Source organism: Typopeltis vanoorti, chromosome 4 (genome assembly GCF_054136105.1).
Source record: "Typopeltis vanoorti isolate ZY-2024b chromosome 4, IOZ_Tvanoo_1.0, whole genome shotgun sequence".
Lineage (NCBI taxonomy): Eukaryota > Metazoa > Arthropoda > Arachnida > Uropygi > Thelyphonidae > Typopeltis > Typopeltis vanoorti.
In genome coordinates, this window is record NC_143552.1 from 92,309,451 (window position 1) to 92,334,074 (window position 24,624).

The following is a 24,624-nucleotide window of genomic DNA, read 5'->3' on the forward strand; positions in this document are numbered from 1 at the left end:
CTGTGGAATGCATAGCCTGATAAAGTAGTGGGAGCGAGAATGGTCAATGAGTTTAAGGAATGGTATGAGAGACGTGTTTCCTAGGAGGGACCTCCTACGATGAATCTTGATAGACTTGTGTTTCTAGGAAGGACCTCCTGCGATGAGTTTTTTTGACTCCTTGGAGGCCCAAATAATAATAATAATCTAGCATTAAATTATATGAAGGTGGAAAATGCTATGCAATGTGCATTATTATAGAGACTGATTAAGTTCTCCTTGAAAAGTGTGATGTACCACACACATGCAGTGCTCTCTCTTGGATTCATTATCCTTTCCATCAAATCCATAATCTTCTCTTGAAAACATTTGCCTGTATGGGGATCAAGGGAGAGGCTGCAGCTTAGTCAACCTGTTATGTGAGATACCATAATCTGCCTGTCCTCTACACAGATTATAAGCAGATTGTTAGGCAAAAATTAATATCATAGTGATTAACATCATGACTTAGACAGAGAATAGCAACAACAAAATTATCAAATTAAGCCTGAATTTTTAGTTTAAGCTTAGCAATAAGCTTAAAGTTAAGCTGTTCAGCCTAGGCAATGTTGGTAGAGAGGAAGTTGCTCTTTCTTGGATTGGCAGAAGTGGTACTCATCTGACACACTCCTTTCTGTTGCAAGGTGATTCCTATGTGTGAGTATTGTTCATATGCTCTCCATTCATCATACCTTAACTGACTTCTCTCATTATTTTAACCATCTTACCAGCTATTATGGATCAAATACTCATGCTCATACGTTTCGTATCCATCATATATTTTAATGTAATATCAACGGTATTACAATTTTAATATGCACTTCGCATACATGATAACCTTAACATCTATAGACATCTTGGCCAGTAGCGTAGTTAATGAATACAGTTATTTTACCACGTTTAGTAATCTACCTGAGCATAATTTTTTAAAAATTTAAAAATTTTTACAATAAATCGGATTTATGCAGAAGATTACAATTTATATTTTTATTAGAGCGTTTATGTAAATTTTAATTTTAACTCATTATAATATATTTTTAAGGAGAAGTACATTGGGCTTATTTGGCTGTAATAATATGAAAAAATGAAAAACTGACTAGTTTTTCAAGCAGATATTAGCAGCTTCTTCTGGGTTAAGATAAAAAATACAATAAAAGGTTAACATGAACTATAACATTACTGAAATACAGAACATAGAACCATTACAATATAAGTTGAAAACAGAGACCATGTGGTGCCTGTTAGTTGGCATGGGTTGGCACTATTCAATGATATGCAAGATAATTGGCTGAAAAGTTAAAATATGATGTTCGGAGAGATCTAATGAGCAATTTCCAAATATCACAGAATCCTTCCTTGGTTCCTATTGGGTGTGCCTTGTGAATGAATTGCCACAGTAGATTTTTTTATGTTTCAAGGAGTGAAGTTGTCATCTTTGTAAGGCATGGATCTTATCCCATTCAGTGTTATGATGAGTGTGAGAGAAATGAACAGCTAGTCCCAAGCTGTCTTCTCTGTTGTTGTTATTAACATCACTAATATGCTCTTTCTGTCCAATTTCTAAACATTTACATATTCGTCACAATATATTTTTATATAGTTTCATTTTAATGATTTCTAAACTCTGATGATACATCATAGCCTTGGTTGGTAATATGCCAAAAAATTCTAACCAATTAACAACAATAATCAGCATCTTCCATGAAGCATATGTTTCTTGAGAAGTATTTTTTGGTAAATGGCAATTATTGTTGTCTTCCCCAGTTCAGGTGATGATGACCTTTGGAAGGAAAGACCTTTCAAATTGATTATAGGCTAAAGACCTTTCAATATAATTATAAGGGCTTTTCAACTGAAAATGTGTTAGCCAGGCTCATATTGAGGTGGCAAACTTTGTCATTCCCCCAAATAGGCAAATCAGTTGTTTCAGCTGTAAATCCAAAACAATTAACTTAATCCAGACAAGGATCCAAAAAGTCCAAACCAGTTATTGTTAAATTTTTCTGACCATCTGTCTATGTAAGGTCTTGGGAAAAATATGCTCAACCTTTTATGGTTGCTTGTGAATTGTAGCCTGGAATAGGAAAAACTCATGACAGTGCTTGGATATTCTCGATTTGGATAATATTATAATTTTGTGCTTAGAGCAGGGCATGTCATCTTTTTATAAATAAACTTTTTATATAACTGAACATTTCCAGTCCAAACCACACCCTTTTCTGAGCCTTTTTTCCATGAGGAAGAAATCCCACATAATAAGTTTCATGCTGTTTTTGATCTTTTGCCATTCCTATATGAACGTGGTAATTTTTTTAATTGGCTAGAATTGAATTAATTTGTATGTTAACCCTTGCTGTGATCTTATCCTAGCTGGTGTTGAGATCCCAGAAAAAATCAAAACCACCATTATAAAGACTGAATTTCACTTTCAACCTGCATAATTAAAGGATAGTTGCATGTTTTTCTGTTATGGATACCTAATTCTAACTCATAGTGCAGTCACTGTTTCTGGAAATGCTACCACTTTGTTTTGCTTTCAGTATTAGAGGTTAGATTAAGTCTTTTTCTCTAATGAACTAATATTTTAGTTTGAAATATTTAAAATAGAGTCAAATTATTTAGTTAGTGTTTCATTTATTCTTTCAGACATTTGAAGAGGAATTCAAGAATAGGGCAATCAATCTCGAATCAGTACGCAAAACAGGCAGTGATCTTCAAAAAAGTGCTAGTCCAGAGGATGCTGAAGTCATCAAAGGCCAAATAGATGTACTAAACAAAAAATGGGAGGAAGTACTCCATCTTAGTAACCAGAGACAACACCTTCTAGAAGATGCACTTAAACAGGTATACAATTCATATATCCAAAAACAAGTTCTAACATGTAAGGAAACTGTGGGTTTTATATAACTTATGAAAGAAATCTGCATCACAGTTAGATTAAAAATTTAGTTAACTAAAAATAGTTAACAACGGCTATTTCTTTAAGATACGTAAAGCAAAAGATCTGTTGATTATTGACTGTTAGCTATATCTAGTTATATTTTTTTTAAAAAAAAGAAAACAAAAGTAAGTTATGAGGAATTATAACAGAGGTGACTATCATAGAAACCAGCTTGCAGCAGTACCATGGATGAAAGAATTTAAAGGAAGAGGGGTCGTTAATGCATGGGAGATACTGAAGAAAAATTGTATACCTCAAGTGAAGAAGATAAAGCAATTTGGAGTCAAATGGATGACAAAAGGAATAAAAGGGAATTTCAGAAGAAAAAGTGATTATGGAAGGCATATAAAGAGAGGGATGGAGAACAGTGGCATGAGGAATATAAACCTCATGCTAGTAAAGTGAGTAGTGTTGTTGTAAGGAGAGAAAAATTAGAATATGAGAGGAGACTGGCTCTACAATCTGAGGAGAATCCCAAGAAGTTTTTTTGCTATGTGGCGAATAGGAGGAATAATGACAGGAAGAGGGGTCATTAATGCATGGGATTGGTGAATCTGGGTGGAGATGGAAACCAGGTGACTGAAGCAGATGAAATATTTGAGCTATTTAATGATCACCTTATTAGAGTGTTCCATTCTGGTACTGCAGGCTTTATTCCTAGAAGGATAATGAGTGGTGAAGTGTTAGAAGTGAATGAAGAGGATGTATTCCAAATACTCAGTGCACTAAATGTCCGTAAGGCAGAGGTGTGTGTGTGGGTGGGGGGTGGGGGGGGCTTGATGGAATTTCTAGAGGGAATGTGCTGTGGAACTGACTGTGCCATTAACTTGGCTGTTTAATGAAAGTCTTTCAATGGGACAGGATCCAGGAGAGTGGAAGGAGGGTAAGATTGCACCATTGCATAAGGGTAGTGGTAGAACGGAGGTATCAAACTATAGGCCTATTTGCATTTCTTCTGTAAATTGTTAAGATTTTGGAGAAATTGGTAGTAACTCATATACAGAATTGGGCAAATGAAGGTAATATTATTTATGCAGGCCAGCATGGATTTGTTAAAGGGAGCTATTGTTTTAGCAGTCTGGTTACCTTTTACAACAGAGTAACAAGAACAGTGGATAAAGATAAGGCAAACACTGCCATTTTTTTATTATTTTTTATTTTTTTTTTCAAGGCATTTGACAGGGTGCTACAGGACAAGTTGATTTTTTTAAGTTGCATCACATTGGGATATCAGGTTGTGGATAGGATTGGTGATTGTCTCTCTAATGGATATCAGAGAGTTGTATAATGGAAGAGCAGTATCAAGGAGTAGGAAGGTTACAAGTGGAGTTCCACAGGGATTAATCCTTGGACCATTGCTGTTTAATCTTTATGTCAATGATATTGCCACAGGACTACAGGGAGATGTTTAGTTGCTTGCAGATGATGTGAAGCTTGGTAGGGTTATTAGTAATAGTGCTGATGTTTTGGCTTCTTCAGGAGAATTTGAATAAGCTAGAAGGGTAGGCAAAGGCGTTGGGATGTCATTTTAATGCAATTAAATGTAAGGTTTTAAAATTTGGGATCCACAGATGGGGTACTTCATTCTCGCTGAGTGGAGTTATATTGGAAGAAGTGGAGGGTACAGGGGATCTTGGGTTGATTGTGGATAGAGATTTAAAGTTCTAAGGACATATTGCAAAGGTTGTGAAAACATTCAGAGAATTATAGCAATATTGAGGAGAACATTGATCATGAGAGATAAAAGCACACTGGTCCCATTGTATAAAGCTTTGATCAGACTTCATCTGGATTTCTGTACTCAGATCTGGTCACCAGGATTTGAAAGCTATGAAGTAATCTTGAAGAGGGTGCAGAGACAGATTATGAGGATAGACTGAGGGCATGCGGACTACAGAGTTTAGTGGATAGAAAGCAAAGGGAGGATATAATTGAGACATTTAAGGTGTTGAAAGGTATTATTGTATTAGCACCAAGGAGATTTTTCATATGGTAGAAGCGAGGGGGGAAAGGAACAAGGACAAGAGGCCATTCCTGGAATTTGCAAAAGGAGGTTGTGAGTAAAAGAGTAAGAAGTAAGTTTCTTGCATAGAAAGTGGTAGGGGAATAGAATGTGTTGCCTGAGAGGATATTGAATGTGCAGACTGTGGATGATTTTAAGGAGTGATATGATAGACTTTGTTGTGTTCACCAGTGTTGATCTCCTGCGATGAGTCTCGTGATGCCATGGGGGTTCAGAAAAATAATAATAATAATAAAATCTTTCATTATGGAACATATTTTGTTCTTAAATTATTGTGCAAAGTTCTCAAACTCATCTCAAGCAGAATTAATGGCAGGCCACAGAATAACCATCAAAGGATAGATGTGCCTACAAGTTGGAGTCATCTATTCTTGGACGTTTGTTCGTATAGTTAAGAGCTAAGAAATATCTCCATAGTGCAGTGATGGGGATGATGATGATGATGCAAAATCTTCTTTGATTTGAATTGTAGAGATTTTCATCTGAATGTAAGTTAAACAGTCTCATATGAAGGTAATAGCAACTTAAGTCTTTCAATCTCCCAACATACTAATCAAAGTGTTGAATGATTTGCAATTCTAATTTATTGCATAGAAAATAATTATTACCAAATATGAACATGTATGAATATATATATAGAAAGTTTTTTACCTTGGGTATACTATGCGTTAAAAATTGATAGTCAAACTACAGCGGATGGGATTGGATTTTAGACTAAATTAGACATAGGTATCAATAACTTGTATATGGGGGAGCAATACCCCGGAAGAGGAAAGTCACTAGTAGTGTGTCTGGGGGGGGGGGTCTGTGTTAGGGTCATTACTGTTTAACCTGTATGTTAATGACATTGGCAAAGGTTTGGATAGGGATTCGGTTGCTTTCCATTTTTCCAACATACATATTCATATTTATGAATGTGTGTGTGTGTGTGTGTGTGTGTGTGATGACTACTACTATTAACTCGAGGTTGGGATATGTTCATTTTTAATATAAACTGACTATAAACCCGAGAATTATAACAAATTGAGATTTATTTGCAAATGCAACATGTTTTGTCGAGATTGACTTCATCAGGCATTAAGAACATAGAAAGATATTAAAAGACACTGAAAGAAACATTGAGACACTCTAAAGATATACAATTATAAAGTTATGATATTCGACTGTAAATTATAGTTATTATGAACTTGAGCTATAGTCCGTGTTAAAGTTCTATTGTTGTACACTTGTGCGTGTGTGGAACCACGTGATCTCCAGTATCTGATAGTAGAGCTGAAAGAGTCAGGAAAATTATAGCTGAGATTATTGTTCATATGAATATTATTGTTCATATTATTTTCAATGAACACGAACAACGAAAGCCGCCAACATGAAGTAAATTGGACAACAACTTCAAACCTACACATTTGCCATGATGAGGTAGAACGCCGCATTGTAGAGTCAAAAGAAATCACCTTGGATCCTCTTCATATGAACAATAATCTCAGCTATAATTTGCCTGACTCTTTCAGCTCTACTATCAGATACTGGAGATCGCGTGGTTCCACACACGCACAAGTGTACAACAATAGAACTTTAACACGGACTATAGCTCAAGTTCATAATCACTGTAATTTACAGTTGAATATCATAACTTTATAATTGTATATCTTTAGAGTGTCTCAATGTTTCTTTCAGTGTCTTTTAATATCTTTCTATGTTCTTAACGCCTGATGAAGTCAATCTTGACGAAACATGTTGCGTTTTACACACACACACACATATACATATATATATATATATCATCATCATCATCATCATCATCATGCGTATCAAGGATTTAGGCCTAGCATGGCCTGTTCCGGCCTTAGAAGTCATCGTTTAAGAGGATGCCCTGGTTTTCTTTTTCCTAATGGCTTGTACTTTAAGGCTTGTTTTGGTAATCTTTCTGTTTTCATTCTTTGAATGTGTTCAATCCATTTATGGGTATAATTTTTTCTATTACTGGTTCTTGGTTTAATTCTTTCATAATTTCTTCATTTCTTTTGTGATCAAATAGGGTATACTTTACAGTTTTTCTCATAAACTTCATTTCTGCTGTTATTAATCTTTGTTTGTCTTTTTTTTTGTTTTATTGTCCAGATTTCACTTCGATACATTAAGACTGGTAGGGCTAATATATTGTATACTTTTAGTCTGGTTTGTTTTTGGACTTGGTTTGGTTTAAATATAGAATTAATTACACCTGTTATTTTAAAATATTTTGCAATTTTTACGTTTATATCTTTTTCATTTTCATATGTGATCATACATCCTACGTAGTTAAATGAATTCACCTGTTCTAAGATCTTGTTATCTATTACTATTTTAGTTCTTGCTGAATCTTCTCCTTTAAAAGCCATAGTTTTTGAGTTTTCTGTTGGTATTATCATACCCATAATCTTTGGCTATCTCATTTAGATCTAAAATAGCTTTCTGTAAGTTATCTTCAGAATTTGTAATTATTATTTGGTCATCGGCAAAAAGGAGAGTGTTTAAGTTCACTGTAGGAGAAAGTTTAATTCCTTGATGTAAATTTTTATTCCATTTTATTATTATTTCATTTAAGTAGATATTAGAAAGAGTTGCTGAGAGGGGACATCCCTGTTGGGCCCCTTGGTTTATCTCTCTCATATATGATAACTCGTGATTTAATCTTATTGTATTTGATTATTTTCACATATACTTGTGATAGCTTTTAGGATATTATTTTGTATTTGTCTTTCTTTTAATATGTTAAATAATATGTTTCTTTTAACTTTGTCAAATGCCTTTTTCAAAATCAATAAATGCAATATGTGTTTCTAAATTGTATTCTCTTCTTTTCTGTATTATTAATTTTAGGCAAAAGGCCGGGTCTATACATGATCGTCCTTTTCAAAATCTATTCTGTACTTCTAAAGTAAAGTTTTTGGAATATTTCATTAGTTTGCTATTTAAGATTCTGCTATATATTTTGTAACAGGAATTTAGTATACTTATACCTCTATAGTTTTTAGGGTGTCATCTCTATTACCTTTTTTAAAGATAGGAATCACAATTGCTTATTTCCATTCTATTTGGGGATACCAGTTGAATAAATTTTTATTTAAAAATAATAAGAGTCTTTCTTTGAATCTTGTTCCTGCGTATTTATATAGTTCTGAACCTAGCATATCTTCTCCAGGTGATTTTCCGTTTCTTGTTTCTTTCATTCTGATTTCTAATTCTTCTTTAGTTATTTCCTTTTCATTTTCATTAATTGTTTGCCAGTTGTCTTTTTTAAAATATTTGTCTGTCCACAATTCTGTGTAGTAATTTAGAAATTCTTCTAATTTCAATTCGGTGTTTAATTTTATGTTTTCTTTGGTATCTGCATTTAAGTGTTTCAAAATCTTATATATATTGGGTCTTATTTTATATAAATCATGTTCCAAATTAGAAGCAAATTTGTTCCATGATTCTCTATGTCTTTTTCTGACTTCTCTTTTAGCTATGGCTCTTATTCTTTTATATTCTATTTTATATATATATATATATATATATATATATATATATATATACAGGGTGTTCGGGATAAATTTGACAGTTTCGTAAGGAAAAAGAAAATCTTCTTTGTATCTATTAAATTTAATGAATTGACAAAAAAACATTACAGGCAGAGTTAATTACAATACTATCAACAAGATTTACTCAAAATAACCACCATTAGCATCGATCACAGCTTCAATTCTGCTTCGGAACCTCGAACAAGCTGATGCTACAGTCTCCCTGGGAAGGGCCGCAAAAACTGTTTTAATTTTATCCATTAACTGGGCTTTTGTATTACTGGAAGTGCGATTGGTGTCTTTTTCAACTGCGCCCCATACAAAATAATCCATGGGGTTAAGGTCTGGGGAGTTTGGAGGCCAAACATTTGGACTGGTGAAGTCGTAGAAATTTTCAGACAACCATTTTTGACTTTTCCCAGAGGTGTGGCAAGGGGCCGAATCCTGCTGCCATACATATGGCCTACCATTGGCTACCCTTGTTATCCAGGGCTTGACTACAGTTAGCAACTCCATGAACAAAGCCCGAATTCCAATGCCAGGGTTCTTCAACACCTGTTCCTGCAGATTTGCGAGGAATTCTGCTGTACGAACGCAATCAGATCGTCTGCTAGGGATCTTTCTTCTTGCTACATCCTCGTAGTCACCATTGCAAGTCTCTAGTTCATGCCTGATTGTTTTTACTGTATTCAGGGAGCATTGGGCAGCAGTCGTAATATCCTTATTTTGATGGCGGGCACAAATCATCATGATACAAGTTATTCTCTTCCATGATTCAGGTGGGTTCCAGCTATCCATCCTTTCTGACATCTTGTATATGAATGAAGAAGGGTCCAAACTTTTAAATGAAGAGAAGTGTGTGTTAATACATGTAACTTACGGAAAAATATAATTAATTATAAATATGTCAAATTTATCCCGAACACCCTGTATATATATATGTTAAAAATACCAAGCAATTTTAAACCTGGTTATACCTTCTACATATATATATATATATATATATATATATATATATATATATATATACACACATACATACATGTATGTATTTATATAAATACATACATACATGTGTATATATATACGCACATATTCATAGATATGAATATGTAAACAGATAAAAATGTAATATAAATTATAAGAAAACTGTTATTTGAAAACATTCACAAAATTAGAATAATTTTTAACATGGTTCAAAATATAATAATAATAATAATGATTATTATTAACATCTGACCTCCATGGAGTCGGAGAACTCATCATGGGAGGTACACACTGTTTGCACACAATGCTCATTCAACTTTGTGAATGTAGACACATTAAACTGATTCGATGTGTCTACATTCACAAGACACTCAGACAGTGCATTCCACTCACCAACCACTCTCCACGCAAAGAACCTACTCCTCACTCCTCTGCTCACACCCTTCTTATACAGTTTCCAGTGATGGCCTCTTGTTCTATCCCCCTCCCTTGCTATTCTATGAAAAAATCTCTTCCATGTCAACCTGCTAGCTTATATGATACCTGATGACAACCCCTGCTAGCTTATGTGTCTCAAATGCGAAATGTTTATAATGCAAAAATAAATGCACAAAAATTACAGTCAAAGGGAAACACATGGCAATTAGTACTTTGTTGCATCCCCCTTAGCTTTTATGACTGTTCATAAATGGTTGGGCATATTATTTACTAGTGGTTCACAGTCTTTTTTTAATCAAAACATACCCACATCGTCTGACAAGTTCATTTTTGTCTCTTGGGGCAACTTCTTGAAGACGTTTCTTCATAATTCTCCATAAATTCTCATTGGGCTTTACATCTGGTTAGTTTGCTGGCCAAGGAATAACACTGATTTGCTTTTCTTTGAGCCATCTAATAGTGGTCTTGGAAGTGTGAGAAGAAGCTGAATCTTGCTGAAAAAGGAAATCACCATCACATAAATCTTCTGATGCTGATAACATAAAGTGCTCAAGAATTTCTTGTTACACTTTGAAATTGACTCTTTCATATACAGTATACAGGCCTACCTGCCCCCCCCCCCCCTGCTGTCACACAAGCCCATACCATGACAGCGGTTATGAATTTCACTAAATGTTTCATGCAGTCTTTATTATTATTATTATTATTATTATTTTGTGACACCTCCAAGGAGTCCAAAGACTCATCAAGGGAGGGCATCTACTATACAAATCTCCATCTCATCCCCTTAATTCACCAACTACACCGACTGCTACTACTTTCATCATCTTCCATAGTGCAATTGGAAGAATGATGATACGTTGCACCCTTCGATTGGAAAAGGCCTAAGTTTGATTCTCATTATGAGGAGAGGAATCTTTATATGGGAATTTTTCAATTGAAGGTGAGTTAGCCGATCTCCTACAGAGGTTTTTTTTTCTCCCAGAAATTCAGGTTTTTCATCTAGCATACAGACAAATCAGACTTCAAAACACATGCAGTTTACAGATAAAAAATACTAGCGGCAGTGAGCAGTAGGTGGTTTGGTGTAGTTGCTGGATTAAATGGTGGAGATGGAGAGTTGTTGAGTAGGTGCCCTCCATCAATGAGTCTTTGGACTCTGTGGAGGTGTCATGAAATAATAATAATAATCTACACCAATGTCATCTACTATCAGCCACCACCACCATAATATTTTTGTCTGTAATTATTAGAACAGAATTAAAAAAGCAAAAGCAGCATTTTTCCAAATATACCATGTATTAGGAAACAGAAATCTGAACAAACAGTTAAAAGTAAGAATCCTCTAGACAATGATCTTGAGCATGGGGACATATGGATGTGAGTCCTGGACGATCAATAAGGAGATGAGTGACTGATTGAATGTGTTTGAAATGTGTTTGAAATGTCCTGCAAAATGCTATTTTGCAGGACATTTGATGAGGGGTTCTTCTGGAGAGCTCCCCTGAATAGTATTGCAGGGGATGGTGGAGGGAAGGAAAGGAAGAGGAAGACCCCGACTGCAATGGGAAGATATCAAAGATGACGAGGATGAAAAACCCCAGATAAACTAGGGGGAAAACCCTGCTGTCCACACCCAAAACCAGCTAACTTGGCTATGGCTGAGGAAGATCCTTAAGCCCCTCACATCGTCGACGGGAATCGAACCTAGGACACTCCTTCCCCAGGCATATGGTTGCGAAGCGCATAGCCATTTGGCTAACCGCACGGACAATATTTTAACTGCCTTACCAACCATTATGGATCAAATACGCATCCTCATACACTTCGTATCCATCATATATTTCAATGTAATATCAATGGTATTACAATTTTAATATGCACTTGCATCCATGATAACCTTGACGTCTATAGACGTCTTGGCCAGTAGTAGTTTAGTTAATGAGACCTCTGTTTTTGAACAATCTCACCTAATTTGTCTATTCTTGCTTCAGTTGTGTTACTTAATGCTATTATTTTCTGTTTCACATGCTTTTTACATCATCCATGGAATTACCACTATCACTACTTTCACGTGTCCTTTTTTGAACTATTTATATTTAAGATTCAAAAAATGTTCTTTGTTCATTTACCCCCTTATAAAATTTATAGGAGTGGTAAATTTTAAGAAATCACAGATCAGTATTACAGTACTGAAAGTTTCAAAAAGTAATTGCACTCAAGTAGCACTTAACAAAGCTACGTTCTATGCATTCGTACTAGTATTGTTGAAAACTTCAGAGAATCACTTCTATCACACGTTCACACATCCAGTAGACAGATGTCATGACTGGCAGCATTGCAAACAGCGAAAAGTTGACTTGTGGTGCCATAACAAAAGAAACTACTGCATTAAACTGCATAATTCAGATTACTAATACAAAACGATACAAGTTTGAAAAAACGTAAATAGCAAAAAATAATTATTTTAAGAGATTTCAAAATTTTAAAAACTAGAAATGTTATATAAATTTTCCATAGCCCTGCCCCTCCCCCCCTCCAGTTAAGAATCACTGCCCTAGAACATGTGGTGTTCTAGGGCAGTGATTTACAATATTTTTAAATTTTTACAAGATATTAATTTACACACAAGATCATAATATTATATATGTATTAGAACTTTTATATTATAGTATTATATATTCTATTCTTATTTATTTATATTCAGTTCCATTTTAATGATTTTTCAACTTTGAATCGATGCATCATATTCTCAGTTACTAATGCACCATATAAGTTCAAATCAGCAACAATTTCAACTGTTAGCATTTTATTCAATGTTGATGACTTGACTATCTTTTGTCATTCTTTCAATATGAGGAAAAGGACAGTTGCATCAAACTGTCAGCCATCTTTCTATCTGGTGGTTTGTGAATGCCTTTAGGTTTTCACGAACCACCTGTATGTGACTGTCTGTATATAGTTTTACCATCAACATAGTCTTCATCTCAGTCCAGACTTAAAGCTAGGATTAATGTTCATTTAATGGAAAAAACAGAGACAAATTCCTTGGAATTTGTATCCTGTCACACATGTCATCTGAAGTATAATGTCTGAGGAAATCATTGAACATTTTAAGTATCCTATCTTTCATCTTTCGAATTGTAACTGTAGTTTGAAAATTTTATTATGAGTCACACACACACAACAATTTGTATAATATTCAATGTTCCTTTTTGTGTTTGTGTAGGCTGAAACACTATACAAAGCTGTGCACATGTTATTAGAATGGCTCACAGAAGCAGAAATGCGGCTGCGGTTTGCTGGACCACTACCAGAGGATGAAGAAACAACTAGACAGCACATAACAGAGCACCAAAAGTTTCTGCAAGAAATGGAAAAGCAAGAAGATAACAAAGATACCACTATTACTTTAGCCCAAAAAATTCTCCAAAAGTGTCATCCTGATGCTTTGTCTATTATAAGGTATTGGATAACGATCATCCAGTCACGATGGGAAGAGGTTAGAATTTTATCTGTTTGGCTGAAAAATATGATAAAAATTAATGATTAATCAGTGGGAAATTAATACAGAAAATATAAACTAGTCAATTAGTATCACTTCAGTATGTATTATTTTTGCATTTATTAATTATTAATAATTACTTTCTTTAAATTAAAAATATTGAAAACTATGGTTTTTCCTCAAATATGCATTATTATTATTGTTATATGAGTATCTCTATGGAATCAAAGACTCACTGCAGGAGACCCACACTAACCATTTGCTCACACAATACCTATCATATCTTTCCTTCACTGTTAGGGCACTCATAACTGCCTCTGACAATCCATACTCATCTACCACTCTTCAAGCAAAAAATCTTGTCTGCACTCTCTTACTAACCACACATTTGCACAACTTCCAGAGATGACCTCTAGTTCTCTCTCTCTCTCTCTCTCTCTCTCTCTATATATATATATATATATATATTGAAAAATTTCATTTATGTCAGGCTTTATGTAGCTCAGTGGATGTGGCATTTGCACACCACGGCACTTGGCCACACAAAGGAAGACTTGGTTTCAAATCTAGTCGGCAACTAGAGTAAATTTTTCTAAGCCTTTTTTTCGACCTGTTCCCGGATTTTTTTTCTTAATTTTCTCGACTAAAACTTTAATATATTTATGCAATTTGCAAATAGATTTTTTTTAATATGCATTAGGTGCATTATAACTCTAGTTGTTGCTATAGCATTTGAATATAAATCAAACTAAACTGCTATGTATAATATAATTGAGAAGTTTGTCAGAATCAAAAAAAATGCAAAATTTGATTCATGATAATTTATTAATTATTAATTAATTATTTATAGATATCTATTTGGGCTCGGCAGCGGGATCAACGTCTGCAGGATCATTTACGTTCTCTGAGAGATATCATAGATCTGTTGGAAGAGTTGTTATCATGGTTAACAGCAGCAGAAACAAGTCTTACAACTCTAGAAGCTGAGCCTCTTCCTGATGATTTGCCAACATTAGAGCAGTTGATCAAAGATCATGAAGTAAAGTAACAAGTTTATTATCGCAATTTTGAAACTTTTTATATATATATTTATTCACAATTTTTCCATAAAAAATGATTTCTTTACAACAGTTGCTGTTTTTGTTTTCTAGGGATTTATGGGTGATATGTCAAAACGTCAACCTGATATTGATAAGGTCACTAAGGCATTTTCTGCTAAACGTCAACCATCTAAGCAGCCTGTAACACCAACTCGTGAAAAAGGAATAAGAGATCGCTCTAGAATTGCTACACCTGGTACACCTAGGACTTCTACACCAATGTAATTATGCTACATCACTGTTGCATAATGTATTATTTTTTAAAATTTCCATTGATTGTTTAATCATCAAGAGAAGAGAGGGATTATATCATCAATCTGATTAACATTTTCACACTGGACAGTGTCCACTCATGTTATTGTATGTTTGACGCGTTCATCTCAGGCAGGTGTTTTTTCACAAAGTTTGTACAGCATGTTACTTGCAACTTTTTCTATACAATTTGATTTATAAAATTAGCATTTGTGAACTGCCTTAACATACAAAAATCTCCAATGCAATTCGAGCTGATTTTAAGTTTTATATATTATGCATACACATCTCTATTGGCTTTAGAAAATTTGCTTTACATAAATCTTTTGCTTTCTACACCCAATGACTGCATTATAAACAAGTGTTGTCACATATTTTCTACAACTGAAAATTTGAAAGAGAATATTAGAACAAATGGATTTAGTTAGATGCTATGTTTGGTGCTACAATAAAACTATTTTGCTAACATGCATGCATGCAGCATAGTGTCTGTGAGAGGGAACATGTTTATCATTAAGAAGTGTCATTTCAGTTATCTCTAATTATACTAATTGTTGCAAAATATAGTATGCTGTGTATTTAGTGATACAATAAAATTACTTGGTTTTCTTACTTTTGCAATAGTGTCTGTGTTGGAGCTGGAATGTTTTACACACTATAGGAACATTTTAATTCCAGTCTTCTTAAGAACAGAGACACACAGTGAGTAAAAATCCATCTATTCATCCATTCATCTAATTGGGAGAATATCAATTATGATAACCCTCTCCACATAAAACTTAACTTTTCAAGAGTACTGATATCAGAGTGGAACCTTCCTGTTCGTAATGAGGAGATTTGTTCTGAATTACCATATTTCATCATCATCATCATGCGTATCAAGGATTTAGGCCTAGCATGGCTTGTTCCGGCCTTAGAAGTCATCGTTTAAGAGGATGCCCTGATTTTCTTTTACCTAATGGCTTGTACTTTAAGGCTTGTTTTGGTAATCTTTCTGTTTTCATTCTTTGAATGTGTTCCATCCATTTATGTTTATAATTTTTAATTTTTTCTATTGCTGGTTCTAGGTTTAATTCTTTCATAATTTCTTTTGTGATCAAATAGGGTATACTTTGCAGTTTTTCTCATAAACTTCATTTCTGCTGTTATTAATCTTTGTTTGTCTTTTTTTTGTTTTATTGTCCAGATTTCACTTCCATACATTAAGACTGGTAGGGCTAATATATTGTATACTTTTAGTCTGGTTTGTTTTTGGACTTGGTTTGGTTTAAATATAGAATTAATTACACCTGTTATTTTAAAATATTTTGCAATTTTTACGTTTATATCTTTTTCATTTTCATATGTGATCATACATCCTACGTAGTTAAATGAATTCACCTGTTCTAAGATCTTGTTATCTATTACTATTTTAGTTCTTGCTGAATCTTCTCCTTTAAAAGCCATAGTTTTTGAGTTTTCTGTTGGTATTATCATACCCATAATCTTTGGCTATCTCATTTAGATCTAAAATAGCTTTCTGTAAGTTATCTTCAGAATTTGTAATTATTATTTGGTCATCGGCAAAAAGGAGAGTGTTTAAGTTCACTGTAGGAGAAAGTTTAATTCCTTGATGTAAGTTTTTATTCCATTTTATTATTATTTCATTTAAGTAGATATTAAAAAGAGTTGCTGAGAGCGGACATCCCTGTCGGACCCCTTGGTTTATCTCTCTTGTATATGATAGCTCGTGATTTAATCTTATTTGTATTTGATTATTTTCATATATACTTGTGATAGCTTTTAGGATATTATTTGGTATTTGTCTTTCTTTTAAAATGTTAAATAATATGTTTCTTTTAACTTTGTCAAATGCTTTTTCAAAGTCAATAAATGCAATATGTGTTTCTAAATTGTATTATCTTCTTTTCTCTATTATTAATTTTAGGCAAAAGGCCAGGTCTATGCATGATCGTCCTTTTCTAAATCCATTCTGTACCTCTAAAATAAAGTTTGCAGAATATTTCATTAGTTTGCTATTTAAGATTCTGCTATATATTTTGTAACAGGAATTTAGTATAACTGATACCTCTATAGTTTTTAGGTTTATTACCATATTTACTTGATATAAATTGCATTTTTTCCCCAAAATTAAAGTTAAAAAATCATAGTGCGAGATATATGCAGGGATTTTCAGGAACTAAAAGTTTTTCAGGAATAAACTAAATTGATGTTTGTAATTAAATCTTCAGTATTCATTATAATTTATAATTGCTCACATTATTTATTATTATTTTATTATTATTACGGGTATCTCCATGGAGTCAGTAGACTCATCGCGGGAGACCCAAACTAGCAAAACAATATCTGTCATATCTCTTCTTGAATTCATTTACAGACGAAGAGCTCACAACTAAGTCAGGCAATGAATTCCACTCATTCACCACCCTCCAGGCAAAAAACCTTGTTCTGACACCTTTGTTAACCACACTCTTCTTTAATTTCCAGAGATGACCTCTTGTTCTTCCATCACTATCACACAGCTGAAACATTTCCCCTGCATCAATCCTATAAAAACCTTTTAGTAATTTGAATGTTTCTATCATATCACCTCTTCTTCGCCTATCAACCAATCTCTGCAATCCACAAGCTCTCAATCTATCAATGTAGGGAGTATTTTTTATATCACTCACCAACTTGGTCACTCTTCTCTGAACCCTCTCCACAGCCTCCTGATCTCCAAGGAATCCAGGTGACCAGACCTGAGCACAGTAATCCAAATGTGGAAGTATCAATGCTTTATAAAGGGGAATAATAACCTCTTTATCTCTGGATGTCAGTGTGTTCCTCAACAACCAAGTAATCCTATGTGCAATCTTGGACACCTTAGCAATGTGTCCTCTGAACTTCATCTCCCTATCTACCAATACCCCTAAGTCCCTAGCCTCATCAATCTCTTGGAGTACCTTTCCATCGATGTAGTACACAGCTGGTAATCTTTTAATCCCAAAATGCATGACTTTACACTTTTCCACATTGAACTGACATCCATTTTCTTTTGCCCATTTTACCAGCTTATTTAAATCCTCCTGCAAACTTTCAACATCAGCTTGATTTTTTATTGCACTACACAACTTTGCATCATTAGCAAACAACTGAATATCTCCCTTTAAGCCGTTTCCTATATCATTTATATACAAATTAAACAACATTGGCCCAAGCACAGAGCCCTGAGGTACACCACTGGTCACCTGCCTCATTCTGGACTCGGCTCCTCCATACACCACCTTATGGTATCTCTCCCTGAGCCATTCTCCTATCCATATCACCAATTTAATATCCATTCCCATCTGCTCCAATTTGCGTAACAGTGTTATATGGGGTATCCTGTCAAAAGCCTTAGCAAAATCCAGAAGTACCACTGTGTAGCCAGTTCCTTTGTCCAACTTGGATGTTATTCTATTATGAATAGTTAATAGATTGCTAAGGCAGGATCTACCTTTAACAAAACCATGTTGGCCTCTATAGAGTATCATATCCTGATCCACCCATTCTTGAATTTTGTCTTTAACCAACTTTTCCAATACTTTTACCACTACTCCTGAGATGGTGATTGGTCTGTAATTCAATACCGCAGTTTTAGAGCCACCCTTATGCAAAGGAACCACTTTGCCTAACTTCCACTCCCTAGGGACCATACCAGAGTTCAAACTTAAATTAAATATCCAGGTAAGAGGGGTTGACAATTCATTTGCACATTCACGCAACACCCGAGCTGATATTCCATCTAAGCCTACCGCAGTGTTTGCATTTAAGTTTTGCAATATATTTAATACCTCTGATTCTTTAGCTTCAATTCTCACATTAGGTATTGCTATAGGTATAGAGATATCCTCACTTGGGTGATAGACTTTTGAGAAGTGATCACTCAGTAACTCGACTATTACATCTGATTTTGTCACCTCAATACCATCAGCACCCACTAAGGTTATCCTTCCGAAGTCATTCTTCCTCTTACTTGCCACATAGCGGAAGAACTCTTTGGGATTACCCTTGATCTCTTTGGCTAAGGTCTTCTCATAATCTGATTTAGCTTTTCTTACTATGCTGGTAACCTTCCTAGCTTGAGCCTTGTACTGCTCATGGGTGTCCTGATCGCCCTTCTCCTTGTAAATTCTCCATAACATTTTCTTTTTTTTGCAGTTCAAGCTTGATACTACTGCTCATCCATCTAATGCCTGCCTTGTTTGACCTCCTGACCATAGGGACACAATCTGATATTGCTTTCCTCAGATACCCGCTGATTTTATCCCAAGCACTGCTAACATCTTTCCCTTGCAATATGTTTTGCCATGGGATGGCTGCAAGCTCACTCCGAAGCTTGTTATAATTGCCTAACCTGTAGTTCCGTATATACCCCTTCTTAATAGAAAAATCCACAGATTTTGCAACCTCCCAAGTCAATACCACATGATCGCTTTCACCAACTGGAGGTAACGAGGACACCTTTCTTATGCATATATCCTCTGAACCAATAACCAGGTCCAACACTCTCACACCACGTGTCCCTTCAGTTACGTGCTGTTTCAAGTAATTATCTCGTAGAAGATGTATGAACTCCATTTCCTTTTTGCTACGAGATATTTCCTCCTTCCAATTGATATCACCATAATTAAAATCCCCCATAATAATCACTAAGCCTTCACTCATTGCACTAAGTTGCTGATGCATGAATTCAATATCTTCCCCCGTACTCCCTGGCCTATAGCAGCATCCAACTCTATATTTGGTTGCGTTGGTCACTATTTCGCACCAGACTGCCTCAAATGAACTCTCATTCACATGTCTATCATCATGATATACTACTTTCTTTGGCTGCAACACATCGGCTATCATCAACAGTACTCCTCCTCCTGTTCTATCTTCTCTATCCTCCCTGAAAATACTGTACCCTTCACATTCAATTCCAGTGACCACATCTTCTGCTGACAGCCAAGTTTCACTAATGCCTACAACTTTTGGTGAGATTTCACTGACTAATGCCAAAAATTCTTCTCTCTTATTTCGAATGCTTCTAGCATTGGTATACAAAAATTGCAGATTCCCTCTAGATCTTGTACCGGCTTTAGAACTGATATATAAGTCACTAACTACCGTAGTCCTATGCCGATTTTTATCCCCTCTCTTCTGCAATTTATTCTGCCTATAAGGATCAATAAATACACAATCAGTGCTAAAGTTTCTCTCTCTTACACTCAACCTTTTCAATATTAGTTTCCCTGCCCAATAACTTCAACCTGTTCAGAAAACAATAACTCCTTCAATCGCTTATGTCCTTCCATGTTAAGATGCAGTCCATCTCTAGCATACAACTGCCTTTTTCCTTCAAACACACTCCAAACATCAACAAACTCCAGACCTCTTTTTCTGCACATTCTTGCAATCATATCATTCATTATCATTGCTCGTCTACTTAACTCGTAATTGTCAAAACGAGGCAGCACGCACACTATTCTCCCATTGACACTTTTCCTCTTCACAATATCTAATAATGTTCTTAAATCTTTTCCTACCCGATTTATACTACCTCTCAGGTCATTCGTACCCACCATAACTATCATCTTGTCTGTTTCATGCCCTCTCTTTATCGCTAAAGCCACTCTTTCTATTGTCCCATCAGCCCAGCACTCCTCATGCATACCACTCTCCATACCCTTAGTCATAGAATCACCATATATTTTACCACTCTTAACTTCATTCAAGTCCACACTCATGGACTCATTCTCTACACTATTCAGCATGACTCTCCCAGCTTCATTACTCAACTCTCTATTACTTACCCCCCCACTCTCACTACATCTCATTTCTTCTAGGCCACTTGTGGTTTTATTATGTTGACTCCCAATCACTCCCATACTATTTATTACTGAATCATTCAAAGACTCACCCATATGTAATCCTGTTCTAGTTACTTCAGCTAAAGTAATCTCTATAGTCCTAATTTCTCTGTTTAACACATTAAACTCAGCTTTAACTTCCAGAATCTCCTTACCGATCACTTCCACTTCCTCATGAAGAAGATGAAGGTCATTTTTCATTTTCATAAACTCCCGCCGAAGTTCTTCCGCTACGGTCCCGATGTCTGCTTCCATTCCTAAACGCTCCAGCCTATCCCGACACTTCTCACATACGTCGACATTTTCTTTCTTCTCATTTTTCCAGACCGACCACAGATCCTTCACATTTTTCGGTGCATACATGTAGCAGTTTCCGCACCGCATCCATTGTGAAAAATCTAACGCTGAGCCAGCCTTTCGTGTAGTAGTAGAAGTCCTGCGCGCCGCTGACGTACGTTTCTTGTTAGACGCCATCTTTACACGTTGTTATAGTGAAACAAACGGCAGTGAAAACACAATATATAAACACAGTTCTAAACAGTAATACCACTGAAGGACACTTGTTTCTAACCGATGCACAATTGCAGCATAATTTGTGACAAAAAGCCACACTATATTTAACTTTAAAAACACGTTTTCTAGACTAGCTAAACTCGACCGCCGACATTTATAAAATGAATGCATTTCAATTTTAATTATTAATGTTATTTATGCGATCAGCTGCTCTCCTTCATCATGCGATATATTTGAATCTTTAGCGACAATGCTTCTGTGATTAAATTAAAATAAAACAAACAGTTTCATTATTGCTTTCCCTTTTATCATTTTGGAATCATAAGATCACCATTATTAAAAAAAACGGATATCTGCTATTCGCTATTGCTACTTCAGTCTCAAGAGTGGTTTCAAACTGTTCTGATCAAGTCTTGAACCATTGTAGTATCCATCCACCCTTTTTCTTGAACTCTTACATGAATTCCAGAGAAAAATTTCCCGTTTGGCATTGTTTTTCCTTTTGAATATAATATTCAACGTAAGGAAGCAACTTTCTTCCATCTGTAGTAATTGCGAGCATGATTGCGCATTGCTGTTTACATTTTTTTCATGTGCGAGGTAAACTTTTTAATTTCATTTTTTGTAAAGTAAAATCAGGGGAGTGCAAGATATACGCCAGGGCGAGTTATATTTGAGTAAATATGGTAAAAGACTGAGGAGTGACACCCATAAGAATAAAAACATCATTCGACACTAGATCACCTCAGTAGAATCGAAACATCTATTACAGTTTATTCAATTAAGTGGATATTGAATCCAACATTATTTCTTAGCCGAATAAGAAACTCAAAGATAGAAAATCTATCTAAGAGTTTCATGCCGAATATAGAGTTTCATGCCAAATATTCAAGCATAAGCCAACAGATGGTACATGCTGGGGCAACTCATAGTAAAGGTGGAGTAAGCTTTACCACTACCACTATCCAGACTGGTTTTGTCAGTGAGTAGGTAGACCTAGATGTAAATACTGAGGTTGCAGTAATACAAAGCTTATTTCTTTACTGTACGAGTCGCCAAAAGGTGCACTAATAAATTATTACTGAGATAAAGAGTGAAGCCTATTGGCTTCACTCTTTATCTCAGTAATAATCTATTACAGTTGCTTTTCTTAAAAATGAGCACCTCATATTTCTTGAACACTTTTCTTTTACATGGAAAAAGCATATGACGCAGCTTGGAGATTCAGCATACTAAAAGACCTAAACAGTTTTGTTTTTTTAGGAAGGAATCTCTCCCCCCCATTCCCTTCTCCAAGAGTCATGCTATTTGCAGGCAAAACAGATAGCAGAACAACTTCTAGCCTAAGTGATGTCCTCTGCATAGACAACTTTACAATCCTTTGTCATTCCTGCAATACAAGGGTCAGAGAAAGATAGTTGTAGCTAACCATTCCACCTGTGCATTTGCCAGTAGGTTCAGGTTTTCATCACAGAACACTGTATGTAACCCCCCCCTACACACACACACACACACACACACACACACACACACACACACACACACACACACACAAACATTATTTACATTCTGACTCAGAACTGAGACCAATGAAATCTCTATTCATGCAGAGTTTTTTGGTCTCATATTTGACTGAAAAACTAACATTCCTTTCCTGTATATACCACTTGTAGGATAAGTGCATGAGAGCACTGAATATCCTTTGTACCCTATCTTCCATTTCCTATACTACTTGCTGATGTTCTTTGCTCCTTATTCATTTAATTAAGACATGACTATTGTTTCCAAGTATATGCATCAGCACAAGATGGTATGCTTCAGTGGTTGGATCCTGTCTCCTCAAACAATTATAATCACAACTTGAGCATTCCAAATATTACCTGTCCCTAGTCTATATGTTGAGATGAATGAACCACCACTCTCATTTTGACAGTTGTCTCTTCAGTTTGTGAAAAAAATAAAATCCCTGCTAGACCATATACATACATATATATTGCTTAAACATATCAATCCCACACAGAACAAGTCTCCAGACTTATGACACAGACAGTGCCATGTGTGGGCAAGTGATCAGAGAGAAGCAATGAATCTATTAATATGCTTCTTGAAGAATTGGAGGTTGTATTTGTTGGAGGAGTTTGGGTATGGGAAGACGCTTCTAAAGGACAGGTGTGTGTGTGTGTGTAGAATGAAGGGATGAGAAATTGATTTAGTGAGTTTGGAGCTGAAGAGTATATGGATGTTGACCAGCAGCTGACCATGTTTGTACACAGTTGGAGGGAAGCAGAGGATAGTGTTAGCTAGTCGAATAGAGCAACATACATGGAAATACCTGTTTAAAAAGACATGACAACACAGAAGCAGATCATCTGTGGGAAAGTGATTGAAGGAAGTCAGTTAAGACAGAGTGGTCATATGTTAACTGAACAGTTCTCTTTTGGATACAATCAAGCATTCTGAAAGAGGTTTTTGGTGCACCACCCCATATGTGAGAACAATATTCTCAGGTTGGACAAATTTGGGATTTATAAGGTGTTAGGAGTTGAGCAGAAAAGAAGTAATGTTTAAAATGAAAAAGTATACCAAGCTTTTTTTTTTTTTAAGGCCAAAGAGGTTATGGATATGACATATTTATGCCAAGGTAGGTAGAGAGTCAGCCAAAGAAAAAGAAAACTTCTCTTGGCTGGTGGATCGAATGTTATCAAAAGTAAGGGAGAGTGAGGCATGATCTTTCTTCTGGAAAATATGGTAGAAACTCTTTTAGTAACATTATAATTCACTAAATTATATTCATCCCACTTGGGAATGGACAGAAGTTTGGTGTTCAGGGTCATAGAAGATTTTGAACCTTGCATCATCTGAGCACTACATGGGTTTTGTGAATGACAAAGAGGAATTTAGTGTACTCTCATCAACAAAACCATGAATAGGATTGAACTTTAATGAGAGAACATCATTGTGCTTTACCTACCCTTTTTTTCCTGAACAGCAGAGTCTTAAGTTATGTTAGCATTGACAGAACCATTCACTATCATATGAATTGAACAATCTGAGAGGAAGCTGGCAGCTTGAAAAGAATTCTGTAATGCCAGACTCTATCAAATGCCTTGGAAATATCGAGAGTGATCACATTAGATTCTCCAAATCTTTCCACACCCTGTGTTCAAAGGCAGGTAACGTTAGTGACAACATGCTCTGCTGTAGAATGAGAATGGCAGAATCTTGGTGAATGCAAATGCTGAAATAGCTGAAGGGTTTCTAGGTAATGATGAAGCTTTATTGATGACCTTCTCCATCACTCTGAGAGTATTGAGGTGAGGAACAATAGTTTGATGGCTGATTTTTATCTACCATTTTTAGGGCCAGTCTGGATTATTAAAGCATTCTTTCATGCCATCAGATAGATTCCAGACTAGTAGGACAGCT

General features: G+C 35.4%; 1 protein-coding gene across 1 annotated transcript in view; it reads left to right on the forward strand.

Moving 5' to 3' along the window:
- The window catches only part of LOC150107495 (uncharacterized), a 1,121,546-nt gene that overhangs the window by 952,237 nt on the left and 144,685 nt on the right, over window positions 1–24,624 (forward strand). The window contains exons 75-78 of the mRNA XM_090392112.1: window positions 2,665–2,862; window positions 13,182–13,454; window positions 14,308–14,496; window positions 14,609–14,778. Of these exons, the coding sequence (XP_090248238.1) occupies window positions 2,665–2,862; window positions 13,182–13,454; window positions 14,308–14,496; window positions 14,609–14,778 (830 nt within the window). The remainder of the gene's footprint in view (window positions 1–2,664; window positions 2,863–13,181; window positions 13,455–14,307; window positions 14,497–14,608; window positions 14,779–24,624) is intronic.